This window comes from Phoxinus phoxinus (genome assembly GCF_949152265.1).
Source record: "Phoxinus phoxinus genome assembly, chromosome: 10".
In the NCBI taxonomy this organism is placed as follows: domain Eukaryota; kingdom Metazoa; phylum Chordata; class Actinopteri; order Cypriniformes; family Leuciscidae; genus Phoxinus; species Phoxinus phoxinus.
Genome location: NC_136885.1, coordinates 29,978,636 through 29,995,486, shown reverse-complemented (window position 1 = coordinate 29,995,486; position 16,851 = coordinate 29,978,636). Strand labels below are relative to the sequence as shown.

Here is a 16,851-nt window from a genome sequence, read left to right as displayed (position 1 = left end):
GTCATAGGCTGTGTCTGAAATTGTATACTTGAGTAGGTACTTATTTTAAATAAGTACCGTAATTACTTCACGACTGCTAACAAATTATGTTCTATTTAGTATGAATGTAATCTGGACATATTACATTCGCCATGCTGTCATTATCATGTGGCCTACCAGCGTCAGTTACGTCGCTTCACTGCCATTCACAAATCCTCTCCCTCATGGGATAGTAAAGTGTCCATCCTATGCACACTTCAGAATCTCGCTGGAAGAAGTAGGTCATCCGGGTGCTTTTTGCCGGCTCTTATATGAGTAGGCCACTGAGTTTGGGCTTACTTCTTTTGTCACATACTGTTTTTTGCCCACTATATAGTAGGGAAGTATGCGATTTCGGAAGCAGCCATGTACTCACACTGGTGTTGAAGATACACCTGCAGTCTGGCGCCGCCCTAGTGGTCGAGCAGTTCATAAGCTGTTGTTGTGGCGGGAGATTCCAGCAGGGAGTCGAGTCGCATGTTCCTCGTGGTCAGGGAGGCCGGGACGAGTGCAATATTGGCGGGAGATTGAACAACAATGCACAGCATCCCACACCTGCCAGACCGCAGGACTTCAAACACACTCTTGAAGGCTTCAGTTCAGACTTCTTCTCCGCAGAACTACACAATTAACACAAATACACATTTATTTACAATGTCTTACATATAATAGTTAGAAACAATCAAAATGTTGTTTTTATTATTTTTTCTGCTTGTTTGAAAAACAGTAAACGTATTTTTCATTTAACGTTAGTAGGGAAGGACCATGTGGCATGTGGGTTTTGGAGCACTTGAGGGCTGAGGCCTTATAAAGACAAACTTTGTTTGCATGATCTCTAATAAGGTACTGAGCTTCATGATTCCCAACAAAGTTTCACAACCTTTTTTTTTTATCTTTTTTTTTTTCTTATCCACACACACTCCCATCAGTAATGTTCTTATTAACTTAAATCAACATGTAAAACCTTTACGATAATAATAAAACGATCACAGGATATCTTGTGTGTCGGAAAAGTTATAGGCCAATTAAATTGCCGCAGATTTGGAATAAGTTTAATGTTCCGTTTGAGTGTCTTATTAAGTTATTTTAGTTATTAATTTAGGTTACTTATTTTAATATATAATGACAGCTCAAATAGTGAAGTATTATAAGTAAGTTTAATATAAATTTCATTTGTTTTCTTTTGCTTTTTAGGTTTAACAGCGCGAAAGCGAAATCGTTCCAAGTATTCCTGGCGCACGCGCGTGCTGCTGGTTGAGAATCACTGTTGCTTAGTAACGGGGTAATCTTTTGACCAGCGAATGTCCAGTAGACAAAAATGTACAACACAAAATATAATATAACTGTTTGTAAAGAAAATAAAGTTGTCTATGATAACAAGTTGAATAACTCACTTCACTAAATATACTCAACAAATAATAAATAATGAAATGGAAAGTTTTCTCCTGACCCCACAAGGAGTTTATTACTCACCTAAAAATTCACAACGCTGTATTGAAATCACATCTCTGTACCGGACGTCGCTGTTTGTGAAGTTTTTCTTCCCAAAATATTTGTGTATAGCCCGGTTTCATGCTTTTGGCGCGTCTGCAGCTCGGTTGTTCTGGTTTTGCCCAAAATGTGAGGGGCACAAAAGGACCTGCGGCCCCGCCTCCATCCAGCCAGCCAACAAAGAGCCTGGGACTCACTGATGCATGCATGCATACTGCAGACAACAGAGCAGATCACACACCGTCCCATATCACACTCTGATGAATGCATCACAGCCAGTATACATGCATCCGTGTATGTGCAGTGGGCTATACACTGACAGCAACTTTTGTTTTTAAATGTAAACTTTGAAGTATTGAAAAGCTGGTGTCCGCCATGTATTTCAGTGTTTACAGTATTCATTTTGGTGTGATTTGCATCAAACTCGCTCTATCCGCGCACGTTCATTTTTCGGTGGTCAACGCCGCCACCTGTCGGGCGCGCTCTGAACTGCAGCTCTGAACTTTCATTTATATGTAAACACCAGAAAATATATCTAACAAGTGCGAATTGAGCGACCTAAATCAGTAAAAGAGAGACTCCTTGGGACGTCCTGTAGATAAAATACCCGATAAATGAGTCCAACGATGGGCAAACACATCCTCAAACACACACATTTAACAGCAAACGGAGAAATCTCACAAACACACACTTACTGCCTACGCTACACAAACCTTTTAGGCTTTTAGATTTTCACCAAGCCATTCATTAGGCCTATTTAAAAAAAAAAAAAAAAAAAAAACTTTTTAAGACTGCTGGCACCTTCCCTCCTGTGATTTTAGGAAGTACATTTATGTTTATCATAATAACCTTAACGCATTTTTAATAAAATACTTATGGTTTAGATTCCTTAAAATAGGTTACAGCAAATATATTTTTTATGAATTTATTGGATTATTTTTGTTAATTCGAATAATTTAAGTAGCATAAATCACTAAAACATTTACCAGTTTTGTTCATTTTACTAGCCTATAGCACCAAATTGTAGTGGAAAAGTAATAACAAAGAAGTGTAACGTCTAGAAAGATCAATATTTGTGTGTTGACAAACAGCTCACACACACAGAGAGAGATTGGAGCAGCTCTCCGTCAGCTGGTGATTTACGCGTCTCACTCGTGCGGGACAGTGACGCGGGGGTCACGCCGCACATGAGTCCGTCACATGAGCGCGTCAGTGTCAGAAGTGACGGGGAAAGATCTCAGCGTCGGTCTACAGGAGAGAGTCCTCTGATTCTGTGAGTTTATCTCTCTTATATTCTATTTGCATGGGTAGTTAATAATTAACAACACAAGTGATATAAATATATGTAAAACTACAAAGAATGGCTGTTTATGCATTGAACTTAATATTAGGCTACATTAATCAGCACAAAAGTGGTTGTTGTAAAAAAAACAACATTAATTCTTGAAAATAAAGGTCCCAAAGGGGAGTTTTCACAGTGATGTTTTGGTTCCCCAAAGAACGTTTCAGTGAACAGTTCTTAAATGAACCATATTTTCCACATTCCAACCTAAATTATTCCAACCTTTTGTGGAATGGACCAATTCCATGGATGTTAGAAGTTCTTCATAGAACCAACAATGCCAATAAAGAACATTTATTTTAAAAGTGTACTTTGGAGTACCATGTAAATTAGGCTATATCAGAAAATAACATAGCCTATCTGATGCATCACTGTTCCATGGTATTACAGTACTTTATAATGTCCACAATAACTACTGTATAGCAGAACCATGCAGTAATATCGTGTTTATTTATTTAGGCTTATTAATTCATTTATTTACCTTAGCAATGTATTCCTTTGTTCCAAAGGTAGTTGAATTTGGATTGAGTTTACCTATAATAATAAGCAGTAAGGTTTGGCACCAAGAATTTAAGAAATGATTTATTTATTTCATACACACAAACCGAGTAATGCACATGTGCATGCCATGCCACAGACGGCCACACTTCCAGTCATGTCTCACAGGAGTCCAGGAGCTGATTCACAGGACTCTGTGTCCCGAAAGAGAAGCAGCTGTTTAGAGGAGGATCCTGTGTCCTGAAATATTTGGTCCCCGATGAGCGTTTAGACACGTTTGGAGTGGAAATGAGCTCTCTTTAAAAGTGCTGGCACACCAGATCCTGCCAGTTTCCACATGCAATGGCACTATAGCGAAAGAGGGAATGATTCTGAAGTGTCCGGCTGGATTTAGACTGCAGAAGGAAACGGAGAGCTGTTGAGTTTCTGCTGTGTGTCTCACACCTGCTTCTGTGCAGTCCTGGCTATTTCCACTGGGGCAGGTGCTGGAGGGGCAGGCCGGTGTGCTGGGGTATATTTAGACCAGCCGTCCCAACAGCTAAAAAATAAATATCAGCTGTCAGTGTCAGGGGGAAAGCTCTGCCGGCATGAAGGTGGAAATGCATCAGAATTAAATGAGATTTTAATGAGAGTTGAGATATTTGTCATGTGCTGAAAACTATCACCAGGTTTGTTCTGTGTAAACTGATTTAACTCCGATTGTTCATAGCAAGAGTTGTTGGTCAAGTGCAAACACACGGATAGGACTTTAGTTTACTCCCGAATTCCCCCACTGTTTGTTCTTAAGTCTTAGTAAATAACACATCAGTGCTGAGAGTCCAAACTGTGAAATATCCTGACTGAGAGCAGTGCTGATACATGTGAAACTCTGTATATTCATGTCAGCCGATCTGATCTATTATTTATGTAGTTGCAGGATATGTTAATTGTATTACTTTATATAGTTCAAAATGTCAACTTTCATAGGTGAGGTGCATGGTCTTGTCTCACTCTGTGTTTCAGTGACCGCATGAAAAAGTTTACAACATGTCCACAACCGTTTGACTGCACTTACTATCAAATTCTTCATATATTCTTCTTTCTCTCCCAAGGCTGTACAACGTAATCATGACATTATCAGTCTCTTGATGGGTCTCAGGAACTCATAATTGATCACAGGAGCTTTTGAGGTAAGAGAAGGTTTCTAGAAACTAGAGAACATGTAATTTTATTGCATAATGCCTATTAGATTAATGGTATTTAGAACACAGATTAAACCCATGCTAAATTATACTTTATGATACAATATTATAATATAATATAATATAATACAATATGTACTGTTCAAAAGTTTGGGGTTAGTAAGAATAATAAAAAATAATATAACTTTGATTCAGCAAAGATGCATTCAATTCACCAAAAGTAACAGTAACTGTTTTTAACATTGATAATAATAATAAATGTTTCTTGAGCAGCAAATCAGCATATTAAAATGATTTCTGAAGGATCACGTGACACTGAAGACTGGAGTAATGATGCCGAAAATTCAACTTTTTGAGAATATTAAACATCATGAATAAAATGCTCTTGATATGTTCTGAAAATAAGACAATATTAGAATTGTTTAAAGGTACAGTTCACCACTTCACCCAAAAATTAAAATTCTGTCATTAATTATATACTCACCCTCATGTCATTCCAAACCCGTAAGACTTTCGTTAAATCTGTTCATCTAAAGCGATCAAGTCTCTTCAGAAGATTTCGACTAAATCACTCAATTCACATGGATTAGTTTTACAATCCTCTTTATGGACTTTTTGAATCAAAAAGATCTTCATTTGTGTTCTGAAGATGAATGAAAGTCTTACGGGTTCAGAACGACATGAGGTTGAGTAATTAATGAGAGAATTAACATTTTTAGGTGAACTATCCCTTTAAATCTCTCTAAAGAAGTAGGCTATGTTTTTCCAGATTTGTGACTGGACTTATCTCCCCGTGTGGTTGTTTTCTATAGTGCGCTTCAGTGCCCAGAGCTTCAGCACCTGTGCAGACACCTGTGAGCAGGCCGTCCTGCCTGTGTCTGTATGGATGGGAATGGCAGCATCAGCTGTCCGTGGGAATCATTCACACACAACTTGGAAACACATTGTGATCATTGTCACAACGGTCCTGCTCTTTAGTGCTCCATCCGGTAAAAGTATTCCAGTTCTATTTAAATGCACACAAACACAAAAAAACAAAAAACGTTTGAGTTGACAAAAACAAGACTACATAACATTTATTTACATCCCACATATTTTATTGAATAAATATGATAGCTTAAATGTCTTAAAACAGGTGGAAAGTTACTTACAAATATGTTCGTTACAGTACTTGAGTAGATTTTTCGAATTTGTCCTACTTTCTTGAGTATAATTAAATTGTGGTACTTTTACTTGAGTTGAAAAAAAAATATTCAACTTCGCTACATGTATTTTTCAAGAGGCGGTATTAACATTAAGTGACGTGACATCTGACACACAGAAGCCAATGGCACATGTCACTATGCGTATTGGCACATCCGGTCTTCATTGGCATGTGCCACTGACATTATTGGCATGTGCCATTGTTTTACATTTTACATTTAGCAGATTCTTTTATCCAAAGCGACTTACAAATGAGAAACAAGTAGGACAGTAGGACAACAGTATGTAAGTGCTATGACCCTTCACAGTACAATCCAACGCAATTTTTTTTTTTTTTAAGTTAGAATAGAGAAGAAAGTGTTTGTATTACTGGATCAAGTGCTGCCGAAAAAGATACGTCTTCAGCAGTTTCTTAAAAACTACTTATTTATTCTTACTTAAGTCAAATAATTTTTCAGTACTTCTACTTGTACTCAAGTAAATTATTACTTAAGTAGCAATACTTTTACTTAAGTACAAATGTTTTGTATTCTTTCCACCACTGACTCTGGTTCTTAGTTAGTAAATCCTGTTAAATGTACCTGCCTCCTAAAATTAGTCAATTCTGGAAATTTGGCCACTTTTAACATCTAGATGAAATAATGCATTTGTTTTTTCCCTACAGTGTGTGCACAGTGTCGAATCTTGCGATGCAACTCAGATTTCGTGGCAGCGACTCTGGAGATGGGCATCATTGGAGGTGGGGGTAAAGAGGGTGCTAATGCTGGATACTGCAGCGCCCTGCGATCCTACGCTCTCTGCACCCAGCGGACGGCCCGAGCGTGCCGTGGAGACCTGGCGTACCACTCTGCCGTGCAGGGCATCGAGGACCTGCTCATCCAACACCGTTGCCCCAAAACCGGCCCCACAGCTCAGCCGCGGCCCCTGCCCCCGTTCTCAGGGGACGGATGCTTCTATGAGAAGGGGTTCATGCAGAGGGAGGGCCGGGCCCCTGAGTACCTGCACTGCGGGGTGTTTGGAGACCCTCATGTCCGCACCTTTAATGACGAGTTCCAGACGTGTTCAGTACAGGGCGCCTGGCCTCTCATAGACAACCAGTACCTGTACATCCAGGCCACCAGCACGCCCACTAGAGGGAGCTCTTACACCACCATACTCACAAAGGTGTGGAAAAATCACATTTATCCTCTTCTTCTATAACTTATAATCATATAATAATATAAAATTACCCTGGAATTATTCATTTAATAACACTTATTTGTAATTACTATTTTTTAGGAATGAGTTGTATGTAGGCTAACTCATTATTTTAAATAAACCTAAGGTTAGATGGTGTGTCTTATAGTTGTGTCGCCTGGTGTGGACACTGAACAGACAAATTCGTTGTTGCTGGAATCTTATCGCATTGTGTCTCGTTAACTTAGGACACAGTGTTTGTCTATCAGTTTTGTTTTGAAACTCATCATCAACAACTGTGAAACATGAGAAAACACTAAACCGTGTCTACACCAGACCCAACACAACCAAAGCAAATAGAACCCATTATAATGAGTGATGCTGAATGGCGCATCCAGTGTAGACATGGTTAGTTGCTGAAAGTCAGAGACTCGGAGTTGACAGATTTCACAGAAAATCGCATTGAAATTAGCACGGACTCAGATTTCTTTTAGCTGTCCAGTCAGAGAATATCTTTGATATTTTGAGCTGATATTAGAAGATGATATTATAAGCATACTTTTGATTATAATACATTGCATCCAGTCCGGTCACAGGTGGATGCATACAGTCCAGCCGTAAAAGTTCAAATATTTAAATGCAACCGACGCTCAAATCGGACCCGTTAGGTTTGAGATCTGTGCTGTTGGTCCTGATTCTAAGGAGTAGGCTTATTACATTAGATAGTTTCTGCTTTAATTTAATATGATTTACTGGCTTTATGCTACTTTGGGGAGCACCAGTTTGCCTGGAAACAAGATGTGATTATGATGAGCAAGTTGATGCAGGTACAGTAGCACTTTTGAAGAAGAACCAATCAGTGGAGGTTACTGCGGCATTAAATCGGTAAAAGATACACATTTTTTATTTGAGACTTAAGTAGATTAATTCTGTTTTATTTAAGAGTTATGGCTATAAAATTATCTGCACATATTAGTTTTGAAATGTTATTAGAAATTCTAAAAACAAATATTTGGCTTATTTTTATTAGTGCATTCTGTACAGCCAGTTGAGAACTGATGATGCTGTGCAATTTAAAAAAAAATATTTAAAAAAACTAACCAGTGGTTTGAATTTAGGCTTATTGTGGTATCAGCTGTTTCAGAGGACTCCTTCCCTGAACAGCATATAAAACTAAAACAAACAGTTGGTCAGATGCTGGTCAGACATTCTCTTATTGTTTATCTTTGGGATTCCCAAACTGGGTTTTCGTGAGTTGATGAAAAGCTTAAATCATATATATATATATATATATAAATATTTAAAAAAAAGACTAGAAATGTTGGCAACACTTTATTTTACAGTGTCTTTGTTACACGTTACATGTAGTTACTGTAGTAATAACTATAAATGATGCAAAATTACAAAACCAAACCCCTTTCCTAACCCTATAGTAAGTACATATTGATTAATATTACTCAGTAGTGTACTTCAATGTATAATTACACTGTAACAAAGACACCTTCAAATAAAGTGTAACCAAAATATTATGGTCCAATGTAGTGGTTTCAAGAGTGGGATTTTATGGCGACCTTTCAGGGAACAGTTATTAAAAGGTTTCATGAATGTTAAAGGTCCTTCACTGAATCACAGATGAGTGTACATGAGGCTATCTGTTAAAACACTCCACATTTTCACTCCTTTCACTCCTTAAACACAAACACTTTTTTATTATCATATTAAAGGCTCCAGCATTACTTTATTAACGGCCAATCTTAATAAAGACAGTTCTTATTCCCTTATACGAGCCTGTCCAGCTGAGAGGGAGATATAACAGATTTGTCTTCTTTCCGCGCTGCTGTTCAGTGCTTTCAAACACACTGGGTTGAGCTAATGATATTCTACAGCCTGACATCTAATGATGAATTGCTGTGAATAATTAATAGGACATGCATAATGGGATATGTGCACGGGTTTAGAATCACTCCTGCTTTAATGTCCTGCAGCTGACATCTCTCAGGTCTGTTTCCTCATCAGATCACGGTCATCTTGAAGAACTGGCGTGAATGTGCAGAGCTGCAGATCTATCAAGCAGAGCTGGATAACGTTCCGCCGGCGTTCGTGGATGGTTCTGTGACCAGCGGCGATCGCAGAGGGCACCAGAGCCTGCGCATTCACTCCCACGACCCAGGCCGACACGCCGAGATCTGGGCGACTCACATCGGGACGACGCTAGTGGTGCGTCAGGTCGGCCGGTCGCTGAGCCTGTCCGTGCGCTCGCCTCGCGCGATCGTGGAGTCCTACACACCCGAGCAGGACCTGCAGTTGTGCGTATGGGGGTGTCCGGTCTCACAGCGCCTGGAGATGCCACACACTCATCCGTCCTCGCCTGCGTACTCACACTGCTCCTCACTGCTTCCGGCGCGGGATGTGTATTTCCAGGCGTGCCTGTTTGACCTACAGGTCACTGGGGACGTGAACTCCAGCGCATCAGCTGTGGCTGCTTTAGAGGACGCTCGTGCGATGATCTCTGACCCGGACAGGGTCCACCTGCTGACGGACAGGGCAGGGACTAACCCTCCTTCACTGCCGGTGGTGCTGGCCTTAAGCGTCCTCACAGAGACACTCAGACACACTATTTTGGGCCCAGTGTGACATCAAAAACACTGCACTAAAGCAGGCCTTGTGTGATATTTAAAGGGCATTTATACTATTGTTCAATGTTTACATCTCAGTGGTTTGGAGGCTTGGGTTTTTTGAGTAGAGGCTGTCTGGAACGGCCTTGTTAAGAAGAATTTGATTGTGTTGTTTCAGTGTTAAACGCACATGTGTGTGTGAATTGTTAATGTAACATTTGTGAAGATTTTTAGCAGGATAAACTTGAATAACCTTTGCAAAAATGTAAATATAAATGATATTTGCTCATGCAGCTTGTGTATGTTTTCTCAAAGGTGGATTAACTTTATGCAGGAGTGTATTTATTATAAAAAACATTTTTTTTATATTTCCACAGAGCAGGTTATTTTCATATGCTGGCCCACAAAGTATTAATTAATGAAGGTCGTCAGGGTTATTCATGGTTTGGAATTTAAATATTAATTTATTTTTTGTGTGTGTGTGTCTTTTGAATTTTGTTTAATTTTCAGTTTTGCTTTCATTTTTTGTAGGGCTGCCAAAGTTAATGCATTACCTGAAATTATTTAAATATATTTGGTTACACTTTACAATAAAGTCTCATTCATTAACATTAGTCAATGTTAACTAATGTTAACTAATGAAACCTTATTGTAAAGTGTTACCTATATGTTTAATAGCGATTAATCGATTTGACAGCACTAAAGGAAACAAAGTAATACAAAAATAAATTCAGGACTAAATTGAACTGAAACTAATTTTATTTATTAATTATAAATAATTAATAAATTAACTTTATTAATTTTCTCATTATCACGTTTATTTATTTATTTAGAATCTCTGCAGGTTTGGGCCTCCGTATTGGTGTCATGAACATGTTTTTCAGTGTAGGTTTCAGTGTGTTAGCAATAATAACACTGGAGACGTACTGTAGAATAAAGCAGTTCATGGCAAATTGCAATAATCACATTCTCAAAAAACTAAAATAAAGAGTATTGAACAATTTTCTTGTCAAACTAGTTCTTATGATTTCAGAACATTATGGATATTATATGTGTCTGAGAAAGTAACCATGAGAATCAATGATTCTTTTCAGTAATTTTTCTCTCATAGATCTTCATTGCCCAGAGACTCCTACCTAAAGCCTGTGGAAGACCATGATGACGGATCTGTGGTATTCTCTGTTGGCATCTGTTGTTTAAAGTTAAAACTCTGCTAGTAAACCAGTTTTCAGCAGGTGTGAGATGGAGGCTAGAGATTCATCTGTTTGAGGATCACAGGTGATAGAGGTTTCGCTCCTTGTGAATTATCAAAAATTGGTGGCTGATTCTGAGTCTTTCACACTTGGGTGACACTGAATGGTGTTTGTTTGGATGAGCTTGAATGTTTATATTATATTAGTCTGTTTTATGTAATTTAAAACTGTCTTTTCCCTGCACTTATACCTTAAAAGTACCATTCACTATAGTTTATGCTATAGTTTTATGTTCATATGATATAATATGGAACAACAGGTGTTAAAAAGTACATACAGACAGCCATCTATAACAGAGGGAGTTATCCCACACTCTTCGGACAGGATTGTAACTCTGGAGATGGATGACCAGCATAATGAATGAGGTAAGCAGCTGTTTGTTTATGAAGGCTCCTCCGATCACTGTGATGACAGATGAACGGGTTATATAATCAGACTCCTAAACTTTTTGTAGAGGCTCATGCTGTGAAGTGTTTTGGATCAGTCAGCAGATGGCAGTGCTCATCCAATCAGAACAGTCCATGTGAATAGTCTCTGTAACACGTTTCAGAGCATGTGGACTGTTCATGGTTGCATTCGTTTGGTCATCTCTGATGACCACTGGACATAACGGTCTAATCTGTCAGATATCTCTTAGTTCTCAAGCGATCTCAAAATACCACAAATACATTGTTTTTGGACATGTACCAGAGTACCATGGTACAATGTACATTTTCTTGTCATGTACCAGGGCAATACCATGGTATTTTTACATATATCAGGGTAATACCATGATTTTTGGTCATGTACCAGGGCAATACCATGGTATTTTGACATATATCAGAATAATACCATGTTTTTTGATCATGTACCAGGGCAATACCATGTTTTTTGGATATACACCAATGCAATACCATGGGATTTTGAACATGTGCTAAGGCAATATTGTGGGTTTTGGCCATGTACCAGGTTAATGACATGGCATTATCTGAGGCCTACCTAGTGCCATTTAAATACCGTGGCAAATGCATTTGGTTATCATTCGATAGTATGGCATATCCTCACATAAACTATACTGTGGCAGTACCATAGTGACAGAAGTAAATGCATACCAAAATACCATATCTGGTACTAAGTATGCTATACCACATTACTATGTATGTCCAAACTTTTTAGTACTTTAAAAAAATCGAATTAACATAGTATAAACATCCGATAGCATTTCTTTACCATAGTACAGCCACAGTCATTTTTTGTTAGGGTAAACTGGGCTGTCTAGAAGCACTTGATTCTTTGGTGTCATTCAGTTCAGGTACAAATGCATTTGTTATGTAGAAAGAAATCCCCACTATTATGAATGAGTCACAGAGGAGTGTTTTGGAGCAGGGCACAGTGCACTCATACTCCACCTCTGCTCCATATAATTACTCCACCTCCTCAAAGACTCCTGCCCCTTACCCACGAGCTGTCCACGCGCTCTGGCCAGGTTGCCATTGGCCCGAGTGGACGCAAACAGCCAGTGTGTCCTATGAGAGAGACGCGCCTGTGGCGATCCACGGGGCGCATGTGGGTGCCCACCACTGATGCCCATATGTGTGTCCAGCTCGCATCATCAGCAGAGCGACCGTGCTAACTATATAACCACCCACTCCCACTCAGTGTTTACTGACAGAACAGAGTCACCAACATCTAACCGAAAATAATATTACAACAGAAAATAACACCAGCACGTAGCCTACTGGTGAGCTTGTTGCTGAACTGATCGATTCAGTTAGGCTAACGTTAACGTTACTTTGATAACCGAATAGAGAGTGCTAGAACTATTAGTGGAATACTGCTAATTACTACTGGAATTCTTCTTCGCAAAATTTATAAAATAGAAAAATGGGCGTACTGACAAAGAAACCCAAGACCTTAGAAGTTCAGTTGAGTGACCCGAACAAGAGCACGTATAGCGGCGGAGATAAAGTGGCCGGGCGGGTGATCGTGGAGGTGGCGGAGGCGGTGCGGATTTCCGCCGTTAAACTCTTCGGAATCGGATGCGCTAAAGTCGATTATAACAAAGGAAAGCTGCGCTGCAAGGAGGAGATTGAGTACCTGAAATATGAAGAAATTCTTCACCTCGATCATCAGCCAACAGGTGAGACTCATACAAACTTTCCAGCGAATTCAAGAGGGTCTAACGTTACTTTTCCTGTCAGTAATTGTGCCTGTGCCTGTCCAGTTACGTAATGTTGCTATAGTAACCTCCTTACGCACTCTGACTAACCTGTAAATCTTACTTTAATTGTCATTAAAACTTTTTAAATCCTAAATGTAAAACATCATACATAATTTAAAGAGCTCTAAACTCTGTTTTAACGTCTTTTGGGTTGTTTCAAGCCCCATAACTAGGCCTAGTCGTGCTCCTAACCTACTATTGTAGTTTGAACAAGGATAGACATATATTTTTCTCCCATTTACTTCACTCTAATTTTGGTGTGGGTGGAATAAGCTATTTGTGCATAGAATGAAAATCAAAAGGCGATAACTCAATGAATGGGGGGTTGGGGAGGGGACAAATGTACGTTTACGAATTGTGTATTGAAAAACCCTTTTTAAATTGAAAATGCAAAAGACATAAGGATGAGTAAATGAAGACTTTGGAGTGTTTCTTAAAGAACAATCTCGTCTCCACAGATGCAGATGGCTCCATCACTCTCAGGCCTGGAAACAAATACGAGTTCATGTTTGGTTTCGAACTTCCTCAGGCGGGGTGGGTTTATTTTCTTAATTTCCTATTACAAATATTGCATTAAAATATTAATATTTTAACACAAGACCTTTCAAAACAGGTGCCTGGTTTCCTCGTATGTGGGAAAGTTTGGCTCAGTCCAGTACTACGTGAAGGCCATCATAGAGAAATCAGGCCAGTCGTATGCAGAGTGCAAGCGATATTTCGAGGTGGAGGAACCCATTGATGTCAACACCCAAGATCTCATGGTGAGTAATTCCACAGAGATCACACAAATATCCGTGAAATTTACATGGTTAAAACGTGAATAAGAACTTCAGTACTTTCTGCTTCCTCTCAGGCTCCAGTTGCAGGAGCGAATCAGAAGAAAGTCACCTGCATGTTTATTCCCGACGGCAGCGTTTCCGTGGCCGCTCACATAGGCCGGAAGGGTTACAGCGAAGGAGAAGACATTTGCATCGACGCTCAGTTCGAGAACACCTGCTCTCGGATCACCGTTCCTAAAGCCTCCATCATAGCCAAGCACATTTACCTGGCGAACGGCCGCACCAAAGTGTTTCACGAGAAACTCACTTCTGTCCGGGGCAACCACATCATATCTGGCATGCGTGACGTGTGGCAGGGGAGAGTCCTCCGTGTGCCCAAGCTGAAGCCCACCATCCTGGGCTGTGACATTATCCACGTTGACTACTCTCTGCGGGTAAGTTATATTCTTGATAATCAATGCAGATGCACTCCACTGGTACATGCGGATCAGAGGTTAACCTCTATGCCGGTGTCTCTCTCTCCGGGTTTAGATCTCTGTGCACATCCCAGGAAGCGAGAAGCTGATCCTAGAACTGCCTCTGGTCATCGGGACGATCCCCTACAATGGCATGAACAGTCGGACCAGCAGCATGAGCAGCCAGGATGGCAGTGCCAACTCCAGCACCTGCGTGTCGCTCCCGTCTTTTCCGCCCAGCTACAGCGAGATCTCCCGGGACAACCGCATGGATAGTTCCTTCATTCCTCTCCTGGATGATTACGACGAGGATGACAGTCCTATCTTCATGCATATTAGCGAGTACCAGCTTCCCCCTCCTCCAGCATACACTGAGGTATGCACACACACACACACACACACACACACACACACACAGATATATTTAAACACAGCCTTTACCCTAGTAGAGATTGCACTAAGGATTGTGTCTGTCTTTTCTCTGATTAAACAGCAAAACTGAGGCTGAATGGAGTTCTCCTTCACTTGCTGCCACAAAATATTAAACTCCAGTAGAAGATCAAACGCAGGAAGATTCAGATCTCAGAACGGAGAATGACACTGCTAAAGGACCATGCATGCTTCACTCCAGACTTTTGGACTATGAAAAGCTGCGTGTCATCGAGAACTGGTTGATTGCAAGTCGGTGAAGTCGCCTGAAGCTGTGTTACTGAATCACAGGACAGTTTTTCTGATGTAAGAAGAATCCACCTCGTGAAACTGGCCATTGACGTCTTCATGTTTAATTCTGAAGAACCCTCAGCATCTGAGAGAGTTTGTACATTTATGATTTTGCCATATTGGTGTAATATTCTGTCTGCTTTTATTCCAAATTGGAATGTATAGAGTGAAAAACGTTCATATTAGAGGCACAATATTTTTGTGATGCACAAAAATGTGATGCAGTTTTGTGAGTGGAAACAATTGTATATCATAATGAGTTGTCATGCTGAGCATTTATTTGCTGATTGCGGAAGTATCACAATCCTAGAAGCATGTGTAATTCTCATTTAATAGATGGAAATCAGAATATGTATTTGTCTAGATTAGAATATGTCTATATAGTCAGTTTTCTTATAGTCTACAATAGAGTATTAGTGTCAAAGTAATCCAATTTGAAATTTAATGTGTGCATTTTGTAATTGATTTTTTTATTTTAAAATGATTGAGTTCTACAGATAATAACATTTTCACAATACAATAAAAGTTAAAATGATCAAATGCAATCAAGTGTCATTAAACTTATTATCTATCTATCTATCTATCTATCTATCTATCTATCTATCTATCTATCTGTCTGTCTCTGTCTGTCTGTCCATTCATCCATCCATCTGTCTATCTCTGTTTACTGTATATCTGAGTATTGCTGTGAAATTTTACAGTCACTGTACTAAGCATGTAGTTTTGTTTTATGAAACATCTGGTGTGTAAGTACATTAGCACAGAGTCTTGTCTACACTCTTGGCATGAGGATGAATGGAGAGCAAAGGTTGATAGCAGGAAACAAAACAAATAGCAATGTTATGAGCACCTGTTGTGTATCTGTATGGGAATATTTTCTGGCTGGAAAATATTCAAGAGCTATTTACTCATGGCCAATGCACTTCCATCCATGGGCCTGTGTTCAGAATAGCATTCCAGTTATGTAATTCTAATCCTAATGGGCAAAGTGAACGTGCTGGTAACTAAACTCGCTCACTAGCAGATCAGACCATGTATTCTACAGTACCTACACTTTCCTGCGATTATTTTGTGTTTTATCATATTTTTGGTTGTGCACCGGTGTCCTAGAGTCCTCAAGTGAAAATGCTTCTATTTTGTATAGTTTTCAGATTTCTTATTATTTGGTAAACTAAAATGATTGCTAAATATATGCAATGCAAAAACTGCATAAAATAATATTTGAAGATATTCAGACAGGAGCAGCCCTGTCCGGGGACATCCGTGCTGGACTGCATGCGTGCAGGGATGGAACCGAGTCAAGGCCGAGATCAGCAATCCTGGAACCATTAAATCATCAGAAACCTGATGCGGCTGTTTACCCACATGCAGCTGTTCCTCTTTATAGAGCTCTCTCAAAAAGGATTTGTATCTCTCCTGACCCCCCTCCGTCTCGCTCACGTACTCACTCCATTTCCAGCTTTTGAACTTGAACCTTGCTCAGAAATCCATGCCGATACGAAACTATCATCTTCCCTTGATTTTTCTATATGCTTCCGTAAGACTGGAGTGAATTGTGTAATGCCGTTGCATATTGTGCGAGACAAATAAATCAGTGGTTGAAGCCCACTGCATAGGTCAGATAGGGAGGCGTCTCTGAACCTGTGCTGGCATTTTTTCACTCTTTGCATTTGCTGAGGAGTTTAAAGTGAAAATGTCAGACAGTCACACTAAACAGAGATGCAAGACTGCATAGATTTATTCACATGCAGTTAGGGTTGGGTATTATTTTAATTTTATCAATTCCGATTCAGATGCTGCTTATCGATTCCGATCAAATATGAAACTGAAAAAATGTGAATATCGTGCAAAAGTTCATTTATTAATAATAACGTTAATCAAATAACAAAAGACAAAAGCAAATTCACTTGCTGTTCTTGA

General features: G+C 39.5%; 2 protein-coding genes across 2 annotated transcripts; both read left to right on the top strand.

Moving 5' to 3' along the window:
- Positions 1-2,654: 2,654 nt before the first annotated feature.
- Positions 2,655-9,985, top strand: hjv (hemojuvelin BMP co-receptor). The gene is made up of 5 exons (XM_079625616.1): positions 2,655-2,782; positions 4,441-4,518; positions 5,343-5,519; positions 6,398-6,897; positions 8,926-9,985. Exons 3-5 carry the CDS (start codon positions 5,417-5,419, stop codon positions 9,541-9,543), a joined length of 1,221 nt encoding a protein of 406 aa, XP_079481742.1. The 5' UTR covers positions 2,655-2,782; positions 4,441-4,518; positions 5,343-5,416; the 3' UTR covers positions 9,544-9,985.
- A 2,428-nt stretch (positions 9,986-12,413) lies between these two features.
- txnipb (thioredoxin interacting protein b) lies at positions 12,414-15,476 on the top strand. Its single transcript, XM_079625763.1, has 6 exons — positions 12,414-12,896; positions 13,436-13,511; positions 13,591-13,738; positions 13,831-14,190; positions 14,288-14,587; positions 14,705-15,476. The coding sequence occupies exons 1-6, from the start codon at positions 12,641-12,643 to the stop codon at positions 14,711-14,713; spliced, it is 1,149 nt and encodes a 382-aa protein (XP_079481889.1). The 5' UTR covers positions 12,414-12,640; the 3' UTR covers positions 14,714-15,476.
- Positions 15,477-16,851: the final 1,375 nt, after the last annotated feature.